The sequence below is a fragment of the Aricia agestis genome, chromosome 16 (assembly GCF_905147365.1).
Source record: "Aricia agestis chromosome 16, ilAriAges1.1, whole genome shotgun sequence".
NCBI lineage: Eukaryota > Metazoa > Arthropoda > Insecta > Lepidoptera > Lycaenidae > Aricia > Aricia agestis.
In genome coordinates this window covers 10,606,605-10,629,707 of record NC_056421.1, presented here as the reverse complement: position 1 = coordinate 10,629,707, position 23,103 = coordinate 10,606,605, and the positions used below count along the sequence as shown (strand labels likewise).

The 23,103-nt window shown below is 34.4% G+C and overlaps 1 protein-coding gene across 3 annotated transcripts in view; it reads left to right on the top strand.

Moving 5' to 3' along the window:
- Positions 1-674: 674 nt before the first annotated feature.
- Positions 675-23,103, top strand: part of LOC121734973 (amyloid-beta-like protein) — a 144,225-nt gene continuing 121,796 nt past the window's right edge. For all 3 annotated transcript variants that reach the window (XM_042125639.1, XM_042125640.1, XM_042125638.1), the window contains exon 1: positions 675-815. In XM_042125639.1, the coding sequence (XP_041981573.1) occupies positions 750-815 (66 nt within the window). In that variant the 5' untranslated portion in view covers positions 675-749. The remainder of the gene's footprint in view (positions 816-23,103) is intronic.

The window sequence follows — 23,103 nt, the reverse complement described above, 5'->3', positions numbered from 1 at the left end:
GTGACAGTAGAGTCATTTTCAAAATTATTTTCATATTGATGAAATGATTAAAAATCATTGAAATAAAATACAGTAGTATCACGATTCACGGAGTAATATGCTAAAGGTTTCATTAAGGCCCTGTTTCACCACGTCTTGACAAGTGCTGGATAGGCTATCCATCACTTAACTTGAGAGATAGAGTATGGAGAATTTGTCAAAAAAGTTGTTGATAGCCTATCCGGCACTTTATCAGGAAGTGGTAAAACAGGCCCTAAGACAATACTTAATGGTGTGCTAAAAATAAATAAGATAATATCAATATGTCTAAACCCACACATCGAAACTGAATATTATTATAGAGGTCTTATGAACGACAAACTGATAGATTTTCATTTTATTACATCCCGACTGAATTCGCTCCTTACAAATGGAAGATCCTTATTGAAGGTATACCTAATCATTTGATTAAGATTCAAACCTTTATTGTGACTTGTGAAAATGATGGGTCATCGGGAAACCCAGACGGGGTAAGACGGGGTTTGATTCGACGTTGAGTTCTGCTGTTGCGTATTAAATTCAGCGCGCATGCGCGGTACCCCATCTCTGTCTTTGTCTAACTAGATACATTTTATGCTGCATCCCTTTCCCGCTATAGGGTCGATATATACGCTAGGTACGCGTACGGATCGGGTGGGCCAACTAGTACGCAGGTTTCTGGCGTCCAGTGCATACGTCGGTCGGGGCTAGAGCGAACCGCGGCCGCAAGAATGACGCGTGCCGTACTATTTATTAGTGTTTTTACTATATTTTTGGAGGTCCTGCATGCTAGCCAGGTACGTTTAGATGTAGTTAGACTTAAGCAACGTATTTACCCAAAAACGTCCTTGAGACGTGAGACGGTAGGTCGAAAATCGATTAATAATTTCTATGTTTTCGCCCCGGCTTCGGGCCGGCTGAAAGGCGTGAAAGTTTTGTTTATACGCCGCGCTGTTTTTTTTTTTTGATCTTATATAATTTTAACGACTCCATGGTTTTTTCGAACACTATAAGTAATTCGACATTCTTACTGTAATTATTCTAAAACAAATCATTTGCTACCGCAAAAAATTAGTACTTTTCTATTTTACACAATTTTTAGTCTCTACAAAAAGCGCTCGGTGTAAAATTGTAGTGTAGGAATGTAGATATATAGTATAGATACATAATTAATTAAGAAATTATATTGATATGATGTTTATACTGTATTTTATTCAATCATAAGCTAACTAAGCTAAGTAAAGTTTTAGTTCGCTCCTAAAAATGTTTTGCTTGAACTGTAAAAAGAAAGAAATTATTTCACATTAAATAATTACGTCCGTCTAAAAGCTTACTCGTTAAAGCTCTTAAAACATTAACACCCTTATTAATAAAAAGATCTACATAGGCGTTGCAGTAATAATTATAATGTTATGTACTTGTCTGAAACGTTATACAAGGAGAATTGTTTGACGGACAGGGACAAAACCTATAATTGCAACGACTTTATATAATAATAATAATGAATAATGATGATTATGTGGATCCACAGGTTAATGATACATCATTAAAGGAGTTAACAGAGAAAAAAAAATTAAAACTTCGTATCTTCAAACACTTTTAAAAGGATTTTTAGAATGCCGCCGGCAGGTTAAAACGTATGTTTTGTTCGTAGATTCACCACGGTCTATATTTCATATTCCTGAAATTGTCAGCTTTTCTTACGTATTGGAAAGACTGCATGATGAGTCATCAGTTTTATACTGCCGTAATATATGGACGCGCTTGTCAGAGGGTTAACTTAACTAATATGAATAGTTCTAACTCTCTTTCAAGTAAAAAGATCTATATACCTATATACTCTGTGTATACTAGTCGACGTTTTACGAATAAAAAGGTTATTAGCAAGTTATTATACTACTAGATGACGCCCGCAACTCCGTTGCGCCAAAATTCGTTTATCGCGCAGGAACCGTACATTTTCCGGGATTAAAACTATCCTATGTCCTTTCCCGGGACTCAAAGTATCTCCATGCCAAATTTCAGCAAAATTGGTTCAGCGGTTTGAGCGTGAAGAGGTAACAGACAGACAGACGGACAGATAGACAGACACACTTTCGCATTTATAATATTAGTATGGATTGCAGCATTGTATAGTAAATAATGCAAAATAAGGCAAAACGTATTTTCCGATAAGGACAATATTATTTTAGATAGCGTTTGAAATTTTTTATTTTAATAGAAGAGTTTTTCAACAAACAAGCGTCTAATTCGAGAGATTTTTTATACTTAGCTGTCAAGTTGAAAAATAATTGATGAGACCATTCGCCATCAGGGTCTGGAACGTTCTCGAAAATATTTTCCGATTTCCCGAACCGATGTTTGTGCGTTTTCCAGGGCCGATTTTAAAAGCTTTTTCTTATGAAGAATAGCAGTATATTGTTTACATTTTGTAGCTTTCCTGTATTTCAGGAAATATGCAGCGCTGAAATACCATTTTTTTTCACTTTTGTATGGGGAAACTCGTGGCGCTCGGGCCCTTTCCCATACAAAAGTGAAAAAAAAAAATCGTCTTTCAGCGCTGCTACTTTCACAGTAAACTCTCTACAAGGAACACGTACACACCCTAAAGTATTATCACTTATTTTTGTTACAAACTGTATTTGCAAACTAACGACCGCATTTAGATATTTTTATTTATTAAAAATTAAAATTTAAGAAATTAACAAAAATATAATATGAACTTTTATTATAATATCTCTCCAAATGAGTAGTATCGATACATGTTTAAAGAGGGGTGGATCTTCAATGTTTTTAATCACATTTTCTTTAGGAAAGAACTCTGATCAATTATAGAGTTAAGGATCAAATTCATGTACCAGGTGGCAGGTACTCATGGGTCATTTACCAGGTTCTCATGTACCAGGCGCACAAGTATCAGACTCTCGTGTACCAGGTTCTCATGTACCAGGAGCTCGTGTACCTGGTTTTCATGTACCAGGCGCTCGTGTACCAGGTTTTCATGTACCAGGCGCACATAATCGCTAATGCATCGATGCCGTGCATCTTCGTAATCGATTGAGTCGCGACTCGGATCGTTTCCTGCGCTATCTGATAAACTGCAAGTAATTTAAAGTCGCATCGCGTCGCCTCGCTATCTTATTGATTGTATGTCCGCATTGAGTTACTTTTGGAACGAAATAATTAAGTTTATCTTTCGCAATCTTATGATAAAGATTTCTGACTCCTGAGTATTCCGACCGTAGGTTTTGCTAGTTTAAACTATAGTTCTGCCATCATAGACTGTATATTAATTATTAATTAAGAACATCTACTCATTATAATTAGGCAATAAGATTAATAGGAATAATTATAATAGGCTTATTGGTCTCAATAAGAGTCTCTGTTACTCAATTAAAAATTAAAATAATAACGACCAATATTATTATTGGTTTATTGGTATTATTGGTATTTCTGAAAGTATTATTACTTTCGCAAATAACACACTTTTTCATATTTTATTTTGAAACAAATTGATCTTTTAAATATAAGGTCTTCAACAATAGGCAATTTTTCATATTTTATTTTGAAACAAATTGATCTTTTAAACATAAGGTTTTCAACAATAGGCAATTGTTGGCATCGACGATAGTCTAAAACATTGTTTAAACAACGTATATTTCAAATAAGATAAATTCAAAATTGTAATATGGCGTCTAGAATTATAACAAGCGCAAGATATTTGCTGTTCGAGTTCTAAAGAAGTATTCACTAACACACAAGCGAAGTAAAAGCCTAAATTTAGAAGATCTGTACACCAGGATAGCTTACAGCTGCGCTTAAAATAACCAGACTTGTTCACTTGAACTGCACAAAAACTTGTTAAAATAACTCTTATTCTTGTTTCACTTTTTATAGATCGTATAGATCATGCGCCTTACAATATCGACCATCTAACTTGGATCATTTTATCTTAGACCATTTGTATCTACAAATAACAAAAGTAGACTGCCCCAAATATCCTAAAAAATGAGATAACTGTCGTACTCAGCGACATTTTGATTAAACATCAATTAATTGAAGAGTTTCACAAACAATGTACGGGGCTTATATTGTCAAAATCTTTATATAGTTACAGTTAGGGCCTGTTTCACCACTTCCTGATAAGTGCCGGATAGGCTATCCACCACTTAACTTGACAGATAGAGTATGGAGAATGAGGAGTGGTGCCAGATAGCACTTTATCAGGAAGTGGTAAAACAGACCCTTAAGTAATTATTATTCGTGTTTGAGTGCGACAGCAAAAGTACCAACTGGCTGAGGCAAAAAATATGTCACACGGCTGGGGTTTTATGGGGTTTTTGGCCGATTTCTGAGGTTTTCACTAGAGATTTTCATTGGTTTTAACGTTAAAATCTAAACCAATAAAAGCGCCGTTGAAGAGATAAACACCTGTTAAGAAACCGGGCATTACGAGTACAAATTAATGTAAATTATTCAACTTTTTCTCATTTTAAAAGTTTTTTTCTGTAAAATACGCCAATTACCTATCTTAGTTTTGAAATCCTCGAATGTTGGTCTATGATTGTCAATGATTCTAAAGTCTAAACCTCAGGTCTAAACTCATAGTTGGGGAGGGGAAGAGGGAATTTCGGGAGTAGCTCCAGCGTGTCAGATTAAGTTTATATAGGCTTCCGACATATTGTGTCTAGTTATCGTGGTATAGAAATCAGATTTCTCATGTGATGGGTTAATTATTTTTTTTTACATTGAAATGTCATCGGATCTGTCAGATTAAGATACTGGATGTTTACGTTTAGTATACCCCAAAGAAGCTTCCATATAAAGCACTGACGATTCAAAGGTTTGGTAAGCCTGTTGCTACATTTTAAAATATAAAAAAGTAAAGCTTCATATTTTCGTAACTAAGCTTCGCAGATATTTTATTTTGCACTAAACGAAATGATTTAGTCCTTGCCGTCTAAAATGTATATTTTGTAACTGACTTAAATAACCAATTTTCTGAATATATTTTCTTTTTCAAAACTTTAAAATGGCTGCAGTTTCTGAACCCACCACTAAAATAAAAAACGCTCACAATATTTTTTAATCAGTTTTATCTAATGTACAAAACCTACTAAATCTCCATGACGCTCGAATGACTACAAAAATAACACCCTCCCCTCCTCTACTATCGTCTATCATAATAATAGATTTTACGTTACGCTGAATCTTAAGTTTCGAAATCCTTTAATATAGATCTATACTTCTTAACTATAATAGACTGAGCAATAAAGTTTACTTATCTCTAAACTTGCACTTACCATTGGTTGTAACTGTCACCAACCAGTTTCCAAGGTGTGATATTTCCACCAACGCCTCGCTAACGAGATAACGAGAAACTTAAACGTTAGTTTAATCGTGATCTAGAATTTCATTAAAGTGGGCAATTCAATAATTCGAGAATGTTCGGGAATGTACGCTAAGAATGTTGTTACTCGAGTCATTTACGGCGTAATGTCGTTTGTATTTTAATATAGCGTGACGGTTTATAGGATCTGATAATAAATTGTTATTACGTTCAATGTGTGATTCTTTGAATTTCAATTGCTGTGAGAGACACTGTAATAATCAAGACCTGAGTGGAAGAATAGGGTAAGTAACATGAAAAAACTTCCCGGTTTTTTAAAAAATGAAAGCTCCGCTCCGCCGGAAAATATTTGAAATAGAAAGACTGTGGATTATATATGTAGCCAGATATATTAGCTAGGTTATGAAGTAAATAAGTTACAAGTTTTATGAATATAATAAGGGAAAAAAATAGTTATCGTCCGTATGTTAGGAAATGTTACTTGTTCGATTCTTCCACTCACGTCTTCTTGTTTAAATACTTATAAAGATTAAATTTAATGATGCTTAACTTTTTTCTATGATAGCAATGAAAGCCTTACTTTAAGGATTGGCTAAAGAGTACAGATAATAATTATATTTATAATAATTAATCTAGATATCTTGTTTTTTAATTGATCACAACCTTACAGCTCTACATAATACATTACTACCTAATGTAGAATTCATATTATTTTCTAGCGAGGCGTATAGGAAGCTTCAGGGGTTGTTTGAGGATATCAGAAAAAATCTTACTGGAAACTCAAGAAAATTTAGAGAGGCTTGAACCCCAGAAAGCCCTTTTTTTTGGTGCGCAGGGAAAACCCTTTATGGGTACCCACTGCCCCGGGTTGGGGATGTGCTTAAGTTCAGCTGAAGTACCCCGGGGGTATGTGGGACTCTTACCCACTAAAACCACCTGCGGTTTGCCTTCAGCCGTATACGGAGGGTTGTCCTGGATCTGTCTAACACAGGACTCCCTCCACGATCGGCCGGTCTACCTCAAAAGGGACCGGACTTCCACCAAAACAAGGGAACATTTCGGCAAACTGAAGCGTTCCTCTCGGCGCCGGGACTAGTTAAGCCGGGCAGGTTCCCATCCTTACCCGGAGCCCCGGATTAGACAGAAGTTTGGAGGTTCGTGTAACGACGCCTCTGTACTCCGTAAATACATAAATTGGAAAAACTGTTTTAACATAATATACAGTATAGTATATGAAGAGCTTTTTCATTAAATGCATTGATATAAAGTATCATAAACACTTTATTAGTGGTTATAAAATTCAATACATGTACTATATTATGTCTATTATATGTCACACTGTTTTTTATATATCTACTATATGTCACAATAAATCTTTCATCTTTCGAAACCTTTCTTTTCGTTTAAATAGCCTCAAGGTTTATTGTGACTAATAAAGCTGGAGACTCGATACTGTACACTGTATAATAAAATGAAGTACTTATATTAAAGAATAAAATATATTATTTTATAGTCTGAGAACTAAAAAGATAACATAGCATCTTGTTAATAAAATGCGAACTTAATATTTGAACATCATTTTTCTTTAGGCTACGTGCTCTAACAACATTAAATTAGGTTGGCTCTCAGACAATTAATTAAAAGACTTCGCATTTACAAACATTAATTACTATCTTTGTTAAGTCTATACTCTATACTTAAAATAAAGATGTTAAAACTGACCAATGATGCTTTACTAAATATTATATAAATAGTAAATACAATAAAAATGTGCCTGTCTGTGTGTTACCTGTTTAAACCGCTGAACCGATTTTGTTGAAATTTGGTACCCAGGAAAGGACATAGGATATTTTCATTTCGGAAAAATAATAATAATAGCTTCCACACCGGTTTCGGTGACGTGGCCGGTTTCATTTAAACCAGGCCAGGTACGCAGGAGTAATTTTATAGTGCCCAAGTGTGTGCGCAGTACATAAGAGCACTCTCTATTCCTTTACTCTCATAACCCAGTGGGACGGGCCGACTGGCGAGAGATTATGCGCAGGACCTACTTTTTACATGCCCATCCGACGCATGGATCATCTTACTTGTCAGACAATCAGGTGATCAGCCTGCATCGTCCTAACCAAACTTGGAAATAACATGTTTCCAACGCGGGAATCGAGCCCACGACCTCCGAGTCAAGAGCCGCGCTCTATAGTCTTTACCATTATACGTTGCGGAATAATATACAGTTCTGGGCGCGATAAACGTATTTTGGCGCAACGGAGTAGCGGGGCGTTCTCTAGTAACTTATATCCTTATTCTGAGAGTCAGCCATATTGATATTTGTAGTGATGACTCACTGTCAAAGGTTGCGAACTGTGATCTTAGCCCTGGATGAAGTCCTCAATCGCGAATGGTTTGGAGATACCATAAACCTACGACAGTATATATTAAGTCTATGGGAGATACAATACTATCTTCGCTATAGCCTATAGCAGGGGTTACCAAACTTATTTTGTGCACTGCCCACTTTGAGAACAAAATATGTTTTAGCGCACCCATTGTTATACCTTTTTTTTTAAATTCCTAATTTAAATTAAGGGGATTTTGCCACAAATTTGTCGGTAATATTAGTCCCCCCAAAACGCCGCCATTTTTTTTTGAGTCCCACACCGCCCTTTAGGCCTTCAGCGCCCACTTTGGGAAACGCTGGCCTGGCTGGTTTCATTTTCTAACGACATTGGTCTACAGACCTATCCAAGCTATGCCGCCGCTGCTTTGTAGTGGGGAAGATTTTTGGTTTTGTTTGGTCATAAATTCTCATAAAGTGGCATTTAATTTGAATTTTTATCGGTCGTGGTCGCTTGCTGCGTTGATCAGAAAGGATCGATGCGCTTACACGAGCAATAATTGCGGCAATAATTGCTCGGCGACACGAATGGAGCAATTAGTTGAGCAATATGGAGCAATTTATTTCATTGTATCGCTCAATGTCATATCGCTCAAATATTCTATAGCCACATCACTCAATATTGTATTGCGCAATATTGCTGCTTGTTGCCGTAAATTGCTTGATGTAGTCGTGACGTCAAAGTTGACGAGAATTGACTGGAGTTGAGCAATTTTAGTTGCCCGTATAAGCGGACCATTGCTCGGTGACACGAATGGACCGATCTGGAGCAATTAGTTGAGCAATATGGAGCAATTTCAATAAAGTGCGGCAATTATTTCGGCGATATTGTTTCTAATTGCTCCAGATATTTCATATCGCTCAATGTCGCAGATACGAATTGACGTAATATATCCGATGGGCTTGGAAATTCCAGCGCATTATTGCTGCTTGTTTCCGAAAATTGCTAAATAAAGTCGTGACGTCATAGACCATAGTTGACGAGAATTGTCTAGAATTGAGCAATTTTAGTTGCCCGTATAAGCATACCTTTATCAATAAATACATTTCATATAAGCTATGTGCAAATTAAAGTGTATGCATGAACCAATTTATGTACAAATTTTGGAAGCTTAAATCACTCTCCTCTGTTGGCAAAATAGGAATCCCTTTTTTTACAGAGGTCTTTTTGATTGATTATTCTGTGTTATAAAAGTTGACCAATCGTGTTATGCTATGGGTAATTCAAAGACAAAGACATGATGAATACTGACAATGAACTTTAATTTCTTAGCTTTAGTCATTGCTGAGAAAAATCGATATCGCTACAGCCAAATTATCAAGGCGTCACCTTAAGGTTGCGTAGTGTGATCTAAGCCCTGGAATGAAGTCTCCAATCGGGCTCGGTCTGGAGCTACAACAATAGTCTGGCGGATGAAAGGCTCGGGTCATTAACTCTTACAATACGCCTCGCGAACTTAAAACGGTTTATTCCTTCTTTTTTATGTCGGTTAATGCTCCAAAATATTGGCACTAGTAATGTAAATAATGAGGGTAAATAGAGATACATAATATGTATCTAATTGTCTAGTGAAGATAAATGGACCAATATCTTTGTCGACTAAAACAAATTTTAAAAATACTTGTTATAGTTATTTTAAGCAAATACAGCTAAGACTAAATTTATTAAGAAATCTGAAATATTAAGGTTATCGCTGTTAATCTATGGCGATATGGCTAACGTCAAATGAATAAGGGGCGATTTCACCAAAGAAATGGAACGCGTTCAAAGCACTCTGAACCGGTTCAAAACGTATAAAAGCGATTATAACATCGTAATGCATTTCACCAGCATAAACTGAACGCGTTCACAGCAAATCCGAGTTTTATCTTCTGAACGCCCAAAGTCCGAAGTTTAACGTCATAAAACCCGTTCAAGCCCTGTCATGGCAGAACGAAAAACATAGACAAAACAAATGTCAAGATGACAGTTTTGACACATTCGTTTGTTAGTTTATGTATTGTTTCTTACTATTTTGTAGTTAAATTAACGTGAAAAAGCTTTAAAATGATGAAAACATGTAAAATAGTCGCGTGACGTCACGTAAACTTAGATTTAATAATCGCGATCAAAAGAAGTTTGTGAAATCCAATCGAAACAAAACGAGATTTATGTCGCAGCATGAACGCGTTCAATGGGAACTAAGTTTTATAAAACTAAGTTTTATGTGTGTTTGGTGAAATCCCACCTTTAGTATACCAATCAACAACGCTATTGAAAAAATAAACTCCTGTCAAAAATCCTTAGAAATAAGGACATAAGGAACTATCAACCAAATTAATTAGGTATTTAAAATCTATTTAGACGTCTTCTCACAGTCAACCCAGTTTTTGCGCAAAAAAGTTTGCACAAATCGAGAAGGGTTTAACGGATTATCGAATATTAAAGTAACGTTATAATAGCCCTATATTATCACAAAGGGCTCGTCAGGTATATAATTGGCAAAGGTCGGAAGTTTGAATATGCCATTATTTTGACCGGGAACTTTGACATTTGCTTTGGGTCACACATAATGGACTAAGACAAACATCTTATGTTGCTTAGGTCCAAAGTTGTAAAGTCATTGTAAACGGTTAAGTAATGGTTTATTCAAAATGTATGACGTATCCAGAAGCCTTACAAACTTTGGACACTTACATTTAAAATTATTTTTTTTGTCAGAATAAGTCAGTACATTATTGTCAGAAAAAATCTTCATACTTGTATGCAAAGAAGAAAAACAGCACGCGGAATTTAAAGTAGAAATGTACTTTGTAAAGTACTTTACGTCAGTTATTATCATACTTTAAATGTCAAAATGGCCCTTTAAGCGTCTCCAAAGTTTAGCATGAATGTGGTATGATCAATACTTGTTGAGTCTTCAATACTTAAATATCCAAATTACATCATAAATATTTTTAAACATATAGAAAACCTATTTATTAACCATATTATAATTCGTTGAAAATATTTTTATTAATTCATTATAAGTGGCGATAAAGTAATTCAGTTAAATTGAGTCGCTTGTTTAAAACAAAGCAAACAACAAAGTTAACAAAGTTTTGTTAATTTGCCACCTCTATCAGTAATTCGAAATTCCTTTTTCAAATTAAGGTTAAATGTGATTTTTTTTACGAACCAAGAAATTTTCCACTTGGCCTACAACCTATAACCTATTTTACCACAAATTATTTTTACTATTTAGATGTTATATTTAAACAAAATGTATTCTTTAAAACGCCAAAGTACCTATAGCACCTTTCACCGTAGATAATGGAACAATTTGGTAGACGGTTTAAGTTTAACGAAACATAAAATTAGAGAATTAAAACGAATTTTCCGCCCTGATTCCGAAGCGATTCAATACGTATTGTTCTAATGTAGGGATTGAGGATGTACAGTTAAACATTCGTGCCCTTTTATGGTTTAAGTATTGAAAAATACTTATCATTAAAAACTCCTTCGTGTTCTGGCATATTTACGGAGTTACGCGAGTTTGCTCTTTGCCTAATTTGTTTTTTTAATGCTGACCTGCTAGTATTAAAGTGTTCTAATTTTAAATAAGCAAGCAGAAGGTTGAAATGCGAAATATGTATATTTCGACACAAACTGTTTCAGCTTTTACACAAAGAAAACTATTATAAGGCAACCTCTTTATTAAAAATACCATTTTCACGGTGCTTTTATTATGTATTGTTATCTTTCCGTCATGTGCCGGCCTCAATGGAAGCACTGGACTGTGCTCGGGATAAAAGATAGGACGATTTCACGCTACCATGTTGGAAATGGATTCTAGATAGGTCATAAGAACAAAGGGTGAATAGTATGTTTGTAATATTCATTCATTCTTTGATGTACTTTAGATATGAAGCTATTAGCTTTAGCTTTTATTCATTCTTTGCTTGCAGTTTTTTTTATTTAGTAGAGCATACTCTACAGTTTTCGATTAATACTAAACTACGATACAGGCACTTTAATTATATTATGTCAATACGTTTTTATATAATTTATTCAATATAATTTATATAATTCTTAAATAATATCATTCCGAACTATTTTGCATATTGCTATTCATTGCCAAGATGATATGGAATTCTATGGGATAAAGCATATAAAGTAATATCTCCTTTTTTATTATTATTTACTTATAACAAAACCTTGCAATTTTGAGACGGCACGGTAAAATAATCAGCTTTAGTAACGCGTCGAGGAAATACACAAGAACTATTGTTATGAAGCTGTGACTTACGAAGACGCAAGATATCTTTTGTGAGTATAATCCTTACCACGAGACGAACCTCCATACTTAAGCCGAGACCGAGTGTGGCTACGAAATCAACGAGTAGCGATAAACGGGAAGAAGAGCGGTTTTGGTGTCACTGTTTGGTGTGGACTAGCTAGAAGGTTGGTTCCGTTTTTAGCTGACTTAAGTTATTTCACACTTTATTTAAGCTTTATATTATGTCTATCTTAAAAATAAGATAAACACTTTCCAAAAAAATCAGAAAGCTGAAGTCACAGTTCAGCTCTCTAAGAACTTACGCTGTAAAAATATATTGAATACTATGTGCTAATTACAACATTTTAATATCATGCTAAAAGTTTTGTGTTTCACGCAAAAACTACTGAACAGATTTCGATCAATTTTGGTTTATATTGGCTACTTTCTTTCCCGAAAATAGACAATGGTCCTTTAGAAAACTCTAACAAATATGCAGGGCTGCCTAGCCCCTGGTGAACGCTAGTTCTTAAATTGTATTATCATTACAGCAAACTCACGAGGCACTAAGTTTTTTTCATCAAAGTTCAAACCGTACTTAACCGCTAAAAACCTTACATAACCGCTCGCTTACTTAATGGCTCCACTCTTCAGTATTCAGCGTAACTTTGCTGCATGTCGTCTTTTGTTCTGAAAGTACACTCCCAAGATACGTATGTAGTTAGGACGAAGGAACTATTTTCAAGTTCCCTTCTACATCACAAACTGCGGCACCAAACGTAACAACGTAATTGTAACGTAGTTTGCAAAGAAAGGAGTTTACAATGTAATGACTTTGTAGAGGCAAGAATTACAGTTTTGCAGTTAGGTGACTTTGAGTTTCGCCGCAGATCAACTTAAAAGTTTTAATCATCGTCACCTTTGATTTTCTATTGAAAGTACTAGGAGCATTAACATGAATTTCTATAGTATGAAAAGTTTAAAAGTCAAGTTTAAAAGCATTGGCTTTTAAACTTGACTTTTAAACTTTATTCAGTGTTTAATAATAAAAATCCGCTAGGTCAGATTCTCAATGATAGAATTTTATACAATGTGTTAATATATTAAATTAGTTTGATGCACGGTTATGATGAAAAAATCGTGAAAATTAGATGCATCTTTATGATTTATTTTCTATCGACAAAATTTTAAGATATCGTATTTTCGCTAGGTCGGATCCTCGGAAATATAATCTAGGTATGTTTAGAAAATGAAATCAGTCGGGGTTTATTTTCAAGTATAAAAATGAATTATAAAATCGACAATTTAGGGTTAGTCGCCCCCTTAATGTACGAATTTCTATTTGCTCTACGACCGGACTGCAGGAAGGACTGTATTTCTACTTACACCTATTTACCTCAGCAAAGATATACCACCACCTACAGAATACAGATACGCCACAAAGCTCCGCCGCGGTGGCTCTGACCGACATAATACGTTAACGTCCACATTACGGCTACAAGCTATTTAGCTTAAGCGCCATTCCGTGCAATTTATTACCCGCATAATTTCCGCATAAAAAAGATAATTTAAAACTTTAAACACGTAAACACTGGTTCATAAACTGATTATTTGGAACTGTTTATTCTTATATTTTAGATTTTAATAAAATCTTTCGAACAATGCATCATATTTAGATCTTATCCCAGTTATTTTTTTACATTTTTTTTGCTTTATATTGTATTTGAAAATGCGATCATCAGGTTTTTTTTACAGCTAAGTACTATTCAGATTAAAACTCTCCTAATTCAGAATAAAATCTACCATACATCTAGAAAAATATCATTTTCCTTAGACATATATCTATCTTTTCATATCTACGGACTACGTCTGGATCGCTGCTAAGAAGATTACGTTGGGGCTTCACATGAGATGATTTGAAAAGTTCTTCCTATGTGGGAATACATAATATGCAGGCTTTTGTGGAGTTGGAATATTTTATATTATGCTTTACAGAAAATATAAGGTAGGAACCTTGTTTTGTGTACAAACTTTATGTATATTTTGTATAGTTTAATAAAAACGATTAAACTGGATCATAGTGAAGGAAATTACAATAAAATACTATCATATACAAAACTAGTGTAACTTCTAACCTTAAGTATTAATTAAAAAAAATCATGATTAAATTACCGAGGTACAGTAGGTACATATTACATACAAAGGCTGTGCCAAGAGATGTTTTGTACCTCGATCAGCCGTTTGGTCTTAAGATATACAAGATGTTAGTGTAAACACCGTTATCCTTGAAACCATGCCCAGATCGGCAATTTGTATGGGTATGAAGACGGATTTTTTTGAGTTCCCAGCATTGTTCTCATAGAAAAAGTTGTTCATTTGATGGTTTCAAGGATATTTTATTGACGGGCTCATTTGATGGTTTCAAGGATAACGGTGTTTACACTAACACACTGTATAATATTGCTATTTGGTACCAAATAATATAGTGTGGCTACTAAACTACGATCATACATACATAAACTGAACAATAAAAGTATATTATGTAGTACAAAATCAATAACTCCACACGTAGGTACACGTCATAAGCTTGTAAAGAACAACCAAGGACATACTCTGTCCTTGCACTATTCTGTAACATTACTTGAACTACTTATTATACTAACTGCTTTTTACAGCTCCCAAGACTATTACTAGAAGTAGATCAACCCGTTTTATTGTTTTACTTGTTTAAGCACTAGAATATTAAGCGTGAGATGCTTGCTTCGCAAAATAATTACATATTGACCTTATAGAAACTCGACGGATACGCTACTAATTAACGAATCGCACTTTTTACAATAGTAACACAATGTAAGACTGGTCGATAAATATCTACAATTTCCATTCATATAAGTACAACATGACTGGTGAGAGATGTTCAATACTTAAGGAGAGTGATACTCTGTACTTACTCGATTCTCATAATTACGTAAAAAATTAGGTAAATAAGTACTTAATTTTGGACAAAAATTAACTTATTTTGGTCCGAATTTCCACTTTTTTACATTCATGGACACTAAGTAAATTACGCAGCTAGGCAAGTAGGCACAGTGCATACTATGCGGTCGGCGCGGCGGCGCGGGCGTGCGCCACCAAAGAAACACCGCGCCGCGCCATCCAGGGTTGCCAGATGACAATTTTTTTTCTCGTACCAGGGTTGCTAAATATCTCGTAATTTCAGCAATAATCTCGAAAAGCATAAATTTAAAGAAACTCAAATAAAATTAATGATTTTATGCTATTTACTGTACTATGTAACTTGTGTAGTCATATTCTTTGCGCTAGGGGCTGTTAAATTCAAACAAAACAAATAAAAATCATATTTTTATTAATTATATTCGACATCAGGGATGTTAGTCATATCATCTTTATTTTTAGAGTAAGTATAGCTTTTATGCTGTCATTCTGGCGTACATTTCTTTAGGTAGGTAGGTAGTGCATTTAGTGCACAGAACACATTTGATTTAGTGATGCGCCGAGTTGATCGTTTTGTGTTAGATGGTTAATGAAAAAAGTAAGTATAAATAAATTTGCATATTTACTACTACTACTAACTAAATTAACTTTTTGGCTGATATAGGTATGCGAAAGAAGTCGTCATTGTTTAAATCTCGTAAAAAAGTGTACGAGATTTATGTTAATCTTGAATCTCGTACAGACCCTCTAAATCTCGTAATGGTACGAGATTTCTCGTACGTCTGGCAACCCTGGCGCCACTACCCTTGTCGCGCGCGCAATTTTTTATATATTTTTTTCATCTAATATAATAGCCAAATATCACGTCCTCGAGTATTGAACATGTCTCACCGCAGTCATGCAGTATAAGAATTGATAATAATATTTTAAATGGTTCGGTCTTTCGGTAACAGATAGGTAACCACGGTTAATCCGCTTAAGAGGATTCCACACCGCCATTTTTTCCATACAAACGTTGTCCCCTGTTTCCTCCCTGGATAATGCTAGTAGAGTTATAATTTTTTTCCTGAATATCAACGGCCACTAATACAATGTCCCTATGTTTTCTTTTTTTTCATAATTTAATTATTAAATAAGATATAAACGTTCAAAAACCCAAAAAAATGGCCAGATTTTCCACTGTGTTCAAACGTCCAGAAAAGAGATTTGGATAGATTATACAAAAAAAGCAAAACATAGGAACACAGCTCAAGCCTTTTTTTAATCTTTAATGAAAAAAGTACTTAAATCGGTTAAGTTTTGGAGAAGGAATCAGGGGACAACGAATCGTTGATTTTCTGGATTTTCTGCAGTTGTCTCTATCGCGTTCTGCGGTATAGGCTTGAGGTAAGGGAGACAGCTATAGATATTACACGTACTTTTTTTTCATTTCTCTAGCCGCTGTGGTATCCTCTTAACCGATTTTGATGAGACACTAGGAAAAAACGATAATTTTTTTAAATGCAAAACATACGGTTCCCGCAGGACAAACTAGTTTCTGCGCAAACAAGTCACCGACATTTCTAGTGGATATGTTCTCTTTTGTTTTCAGTGTTTGGTATCAACTGTCCTTGATTTGTAATTGGTTGTCTCTACGACCCTCGAAAACGTTACAAAACAGTGTATTGTATTTGGTTTTTGATTGAAATAGACGACTAGACTGTTGTATCCAATTAGACTGAAATATTCGGAACTATCAGGTTTACATTGGACAAACAACTCTTTTGGCTATTTGTATGTAATAAAAGAGTGGGTTAGTAAGGATATTGTCGTGTAAGATAAATTACTAGATTCACGTTATGTCCACATTCGTTTAACAAGAAGGATCCGTACATTTTTCCGGTAAAACATTCTAAAACCTTTTCTGGGTCTCCATTTGTCGCGTAGGAACCGTACATATTTAATCCAAGGTAAAACATGCTTTTTTACGTACTTAACTCAAAGTGTCAGACGTATAATAAAATTCCACCAGAATTGGTTTCTTTAAGCCTGAAGGTTCGGTCGAACGCGTCTTTGCTTGTAATATAAATCTAGAATTACAGACCCCTTCAAAATTCATCAAAATCGATTTAGCAGTCACCCGTTCGGTCGGACACTTCTTTTCTATCCTAAAATCCATGTAAATCCAACAACAGCTCCAAAACGGGGTATATAAACGTCCAGATAGCGCTCATTTGCGCGAGAACTGCTGGCGGGTTAATATAGTGCAGGGTTAATCGCACCAGAGGCTCACAAAACGGCCAATGAAGCGGCAAATGGCCCTTCTGCTCTAGTTGAGCCCCACATAAACATTGATAACCCGAGGGTTACCGTGATAAACTAATTCTCCGAATTTTATTCCCGTGAAAAATGAATTTTGAACCCCGCCTGAGTAATTGACGTGAATAATTTACTTGCCTTCTATTGGTTCTCAATGTAATAAGGATTAGCCTCGTTATTCGATGCTTGTTACTTACCAGCAGGCCTCCGGAGCTCATTACGCCATCTTAATTTTGCGAAGAAAATTCGCTACATTTTTGTTAAGAAATTGGGCGATTGTCGATAAAATTCTTCGAGTTTTGTTACAATATCTTTTTACACATTCAACTCGTCTGAATTGACTTGGACCTCTTTCGAATTTAAGTGAAATTAAATCGAAATACTGCAGTACCTACTTGCATTCGATAAATTCAAATTGAGATTCGACATCATAAGTCACGTGATATAATATGACATGCAGTGTTCCCAACTTAGGGGTTTTCCCCCCAGATTTAGGGGTTAAATAAGTGAGATCGGATTTTTTTAGGGGTCTGAAATTTTTAGGGGTATTTTCAGGGATTTTTTTAGTTTTTAATATTTTTAAATTGTTGATATTAATATTAATTATTTCTTGACCTAGCGACTTCTAGCGACATCTATTACGTAATTCTATGACCACTCTGTGGTGACTGGCGGCAATACTGATGGTCCGATTTACATTAAATCGTAATGATGTCACTTGTGCAACATTTAATCCAACAAATAAAATGTTGAATTTATTCAATAATAAGATGTACGACTTCAAAACATCTGAATCTTCAGATGAAGATGAAATATTTAACATATTAAATCAATTATTATAATAGAAATATTTTAAAACATATTTTAGTATATTATTTCTAAACTATTATACATTTATATATATACCTATATATATGCATATTTTAGGGGGAAAACAGAAAAATTAAGGCGATTTTAGGGGTTTTTGACACCAATTTAGGGATAAATATTTTTGAGAGTTGGTAACACTGATGACATGTCTTTTGTTTTTCTGTGCATTTTAACTTCTAACTTCGCTATCAAAATTATTATCGAATGCAAGTTTAATATAAGTCCTTACTACTATCGAATATTGTTCTAATTTCGAAATCGACTACAATTTTCGCTTCAGCCGAAAATAAATCGTGTCTGATTCAAAGTTGGCAATTACGTGCCTGAACCAAATTGGCCAGTTTCCTGCTGATAGCAAACACGGCATCGTTGGTAGAAATTCTCCATGTATTCATTTGGTATGAATCATGAAAGTGTACTAGAAACGAATGAAATGAATCAGGTTCAAACGACTTCTCATAGTAAACTTTTTGGATGTTTAGAACTTCTAAGTAATTAAAATAATAAATAATAGTATATTATTATTTTTAACAAAAAATTAAAACCGACTTCCAGGGTAAAAGCTATAATAATTTATAATGAACAAAAAAGTGTTAAATAATTCTTACTCTTTAATGTGCCTTATGCATAACTCTCCTAAACCTCAACAATTTCTATGTACACAATCTTCATTATATTGAAGTCGGTAAGTACCAGTCTTAAATGTTTATTAAAAAAAAAACATCCACAGCCGAACGTATAACCTCCTCGTTTTTGGAAGTCGGTTAAAAATATGTACTCATTTCTCGGCGTTTTACTTTTAGAGCCTTCTCTGATTTGACGCATTTTTTATCAAAATAGAGTTGGACCTTTATCTAGATAAGAATTTCGCTAAAAAATTACCCTACTTAAAAATTTACCCTATTTGGCCGCATTAAAAAACACAGTCTAGAACAAAAAATCTTGTCTTTGATCTACAATGTTGAGCCAAGAGTACCTAGTCAGTGTATCTAACACGTTACCTATACCATAATCAATTTGTCTATGAATGTAACAAATCAATATGGACGTGGGAATGATTATTTACCTTTCATGATAGTATTGATACGTGTAATTAAATGTAAACAGCAACAATAAAATGTATACATCGCACAGATTCAATTAGAACCTGTACCATCGGCAGCAATGTCAGCAAATACTGAATTAGAACCAATCAATAGCGGTGATTGCGAACGTTGTAATACTGTAACACTGTGAGAGAATTAATATAGCTGGATTGGGTTACTGGATTGGAATAATTTTCAATCCAGTAACTTGGGTTACAGCGCTGGAATATGATTACTGAAATAGTATTACATTAAATAATAATATTTTTTTATACATTAAATAAAATGCTTTGTTTATAAAGATTAACATCTTCGTATAATATGATCTAAACCTATCCAGAAACCGAACGCAGCACACAATTTCGTTTCTCCGATGTGAAAAAAATAAAAATTCCCGTAAGACACCGAATTGGAATGTCGGGTTTTTCAATTTCCGGAAGCGGAAGTAATCCTAATTTATTTTCACAATAAATTTCGCGAATAAACCCAATTGGTGTTAGACATTGTTCAATATCCAGTGGCTCTTTTATTTTCAAGTACATTTCCCCATTGAGTTTATTTTTTTATCAAGTACATTTTAGGATACGATTGTGAATGATCATTAAAGGAGAGACCGGCGATCCTAAAATGGTTACATTTTGCAATTCCTCTCAAATCAATTCAGAAAATGAATTGTCAAATTGACGAATGTTAAATTAGTACGAATCGTGCGAAATACTAGACATATAAATTGCAAGCAGAGTGACCAATAACCAAGCGATTTTAAAAAAATGAATCACATTATGATTCATAATATGATTCTCCAAAGCGACCATTTTAGCCCCGCGGATCGTCTGGTGTTAAACCACCTCCTAATGTCCTTACACTGGTTTCGGTGACAGTGGCTGGCTTAATTGAAGTCAGAGAGCAAAAATTAAGTACTGGGGGCCAGTTACATTAACACTGATGAGATGAATGGATCATCCTTCTTATCGGAAAATCAGATGATCAGCCAGTATTGTCCTAACCAAATTAAAAAATATATAACTTTATTTAACGCAGGCTAGCTGCGACTAAGTCAATAACCATCTTCTAAATTACTAGATATGGTCGTGGAGTTCAACCACTAATTACAGATAAGTTTTAAAATGCTTTTTAGCACTCTGAACTAGATTCAAGCAACTAGCAGGTACCAAGTGACAATAGAATAGAATTAAATGAAATGAAATGAAATGAAATGAAATGAAATGAAATGAAATGAAATGAAATGATATTTATTTGGATAAAATATGGTTGCTAGAGATGTTACATTTCGGTAGATCGCATATTTTGTCGTAGTTGACGACGTCCAAATAATATTATAATCACAATTATAATAACTAAGTAGTAAAGTTATTGACACATTTTTGGCTGGCAATTTATAAGTAATTATATCATTCATTAGTCATAAATCATAATAATTATTAGTAAAAGTTGTAATTTCTTGTTACAAGTCAAAATTAAGTTAAAAAAAAATAATAATAATGTCAAATATTCTAAATGTTATAAAAAAAAAACCATACAACTGACATTGCAAGTTACTATACGTCCAGTGAATTCATCCACCCCGCAAAGCGGTGACATCACTGGACATATTTAATGTCGCCGTAAAACGACGTTAAATGTTTTATTGGAAATTGAATTTTTAATGGCAGTATAAATCGTAAAGGTCCGTCGGTAGTTTTAAATGAAATATGAGGGTTTATAGTATTTAAGATTGTAACTTTGTCTAATTTGACGCTTACATACTTAAATTGTTTCATACATGACATAACATTGAATAAAACAAAAGATAATATATTCTAAAAGCCATTAAGAATCTGGAAAGTTAAAGCACCCATAAGAGAAGTCGATAAAATATTTTCCGTAAAAGCTATTCTATGTTAAATGTAAAAACTCGCGTATACATTATAGATCTGGGCACTTTGGACGATGATTCGTTCATTCACCGGCCTCCTAATGGGATAAAAGTTTCATACTCGGAAAATAGCAGCGCTTTGTTAGACTAAAATTTTATTTTTCCTTGGTTTCTTATCGAGGAATTTCGTAATCGTTTAAATAGTGAAATATAATATCTGGTTTTTGGAAAAATAGTTGATTTTCTACATCGTGAAGAATTTTAGGAGGCTTCTAATAATAAAACAAATAGTTTTTTTCGTTGTAATAAATAAATATAAATACAAACTAGAATAATATTCTTAGTGCTCTTTCTTTTTTACATCTGGCTTACGTATGGCCTTAATTGCTAATTTAACTAAACGAACGATGATTAGTAAAATGACCAATAGCACTGCAGCTAGGTCCAAATACATCTTCTGATACCAGGGAACCATGAGTGCGGGGGAGCGCAGATGCGGCGCGCCGTTCGTGCGTATGACGTGCTCCACCCAGTGCACCAGCTCCTTGCCCGGAGACACGGGACGGTCGTGGTAGATGAATGATAGCTCTTTGACCTTCTCACTGTACCTGAAAAAGGGAATTGTCATCATTGAAACAATGTGTTCGTCATGCACACTAAAAGTTGATTTATGACAGAGGAATGAACTGGACTGTTCTCTTCTCGATGTTTTCTTTCATATTATGTTCTTAATGAAAGTATATTAAAAAGTCTCATCGGTACTCGCCGCCACCTTGGACCGGGTTCTACTCTCTGGGCCACATATTATGCCCTTAAATCTTCCACATTCGTCCATATTCATAGTCTTTTCATTGAAAGATGACATTAAAAAAATGAGTAAAAATGTAAATCCAACATATTTTGAAATAATTGCTTAATTTGCAAACACTTACGAAGCGTTTGAAAGAACTTCATCAATGGCTAGTTTCAAATCATTTGCCATATTGTAAGATAAATCTACTTGTACGGCGAAGCCTTTCTTGACAGCTCTTTGGATGTTTAGAAACTGATCAGCAAATACTGGTATACCGATCACTGGTACACCGAAATGAATAGTTTCAGCTGTAGAAAGAAGACCTCCGTGAGTAATAAACAGAACACAGTTGGTATGTGCTGAAATAAAAATTATACATTTATAAATTTTTCACTTTCATAAGCCTACAAATCGAAATATTGGTTTTAGAAAGCATTAATCTCTACCTAAAATACTTGGTTGTGGAGCCCAATTCACTATGTGTACGTTCTTTGGTCTATTTGGAAGATCCTCTTCAAACTTCCACAAAATTGTTTGCTTGAGTTGACCGAACATTTTAAGCAGGTCACTTTTAACTTTAGTTGGCAACGTTTTACTTTTCAAATTTGACCCCATGCTAAAGTATATCAGGCCTTGGGATGCTTCATCTAGTAGTTTTTGTAGATCCTGAGAACCAGATATATTACACAATTTCACAAAATATATTTTACCTATTTTAGTATAATTTAGTTAATAGATGTTATGTCGATAGTATTATTATTTACCTTCGGTAAAGGTTTTACGTCCTCTTCAATGTGATATCCACCAATGCCTTTGTAACTGTCTGGTAATCTGAATGGCAGTCCTAAAGAGACGTGAGAGTTACCCAGAACTAATGAAGCATTGAATCTTAGCACGTCATAAGCTGGTGCCTCTTTCCCTCTTGCTTCAATTATTGGAACTATATTTTCCTGATATTGTCGTGTTTCTGGGCCTTGGACGATGCTGAAAAGTTTTGTAATTTAACCCTAGAAGATTAATCTATCTCAGGAGTACACAAAGCCTTAATAATTATAATACGTCTCAGAGGCGTACACATATAATTCCCATTTTTTATGTAAATTATATCATTATTTCGTATTTTTTGGACTGAAAATTTAAATTTGGAATATAAGCTAACAATTAAACGACATTTTATGAATAATTACTAAAGTAACAGTTATTTATCACAACAATAAAAATATCT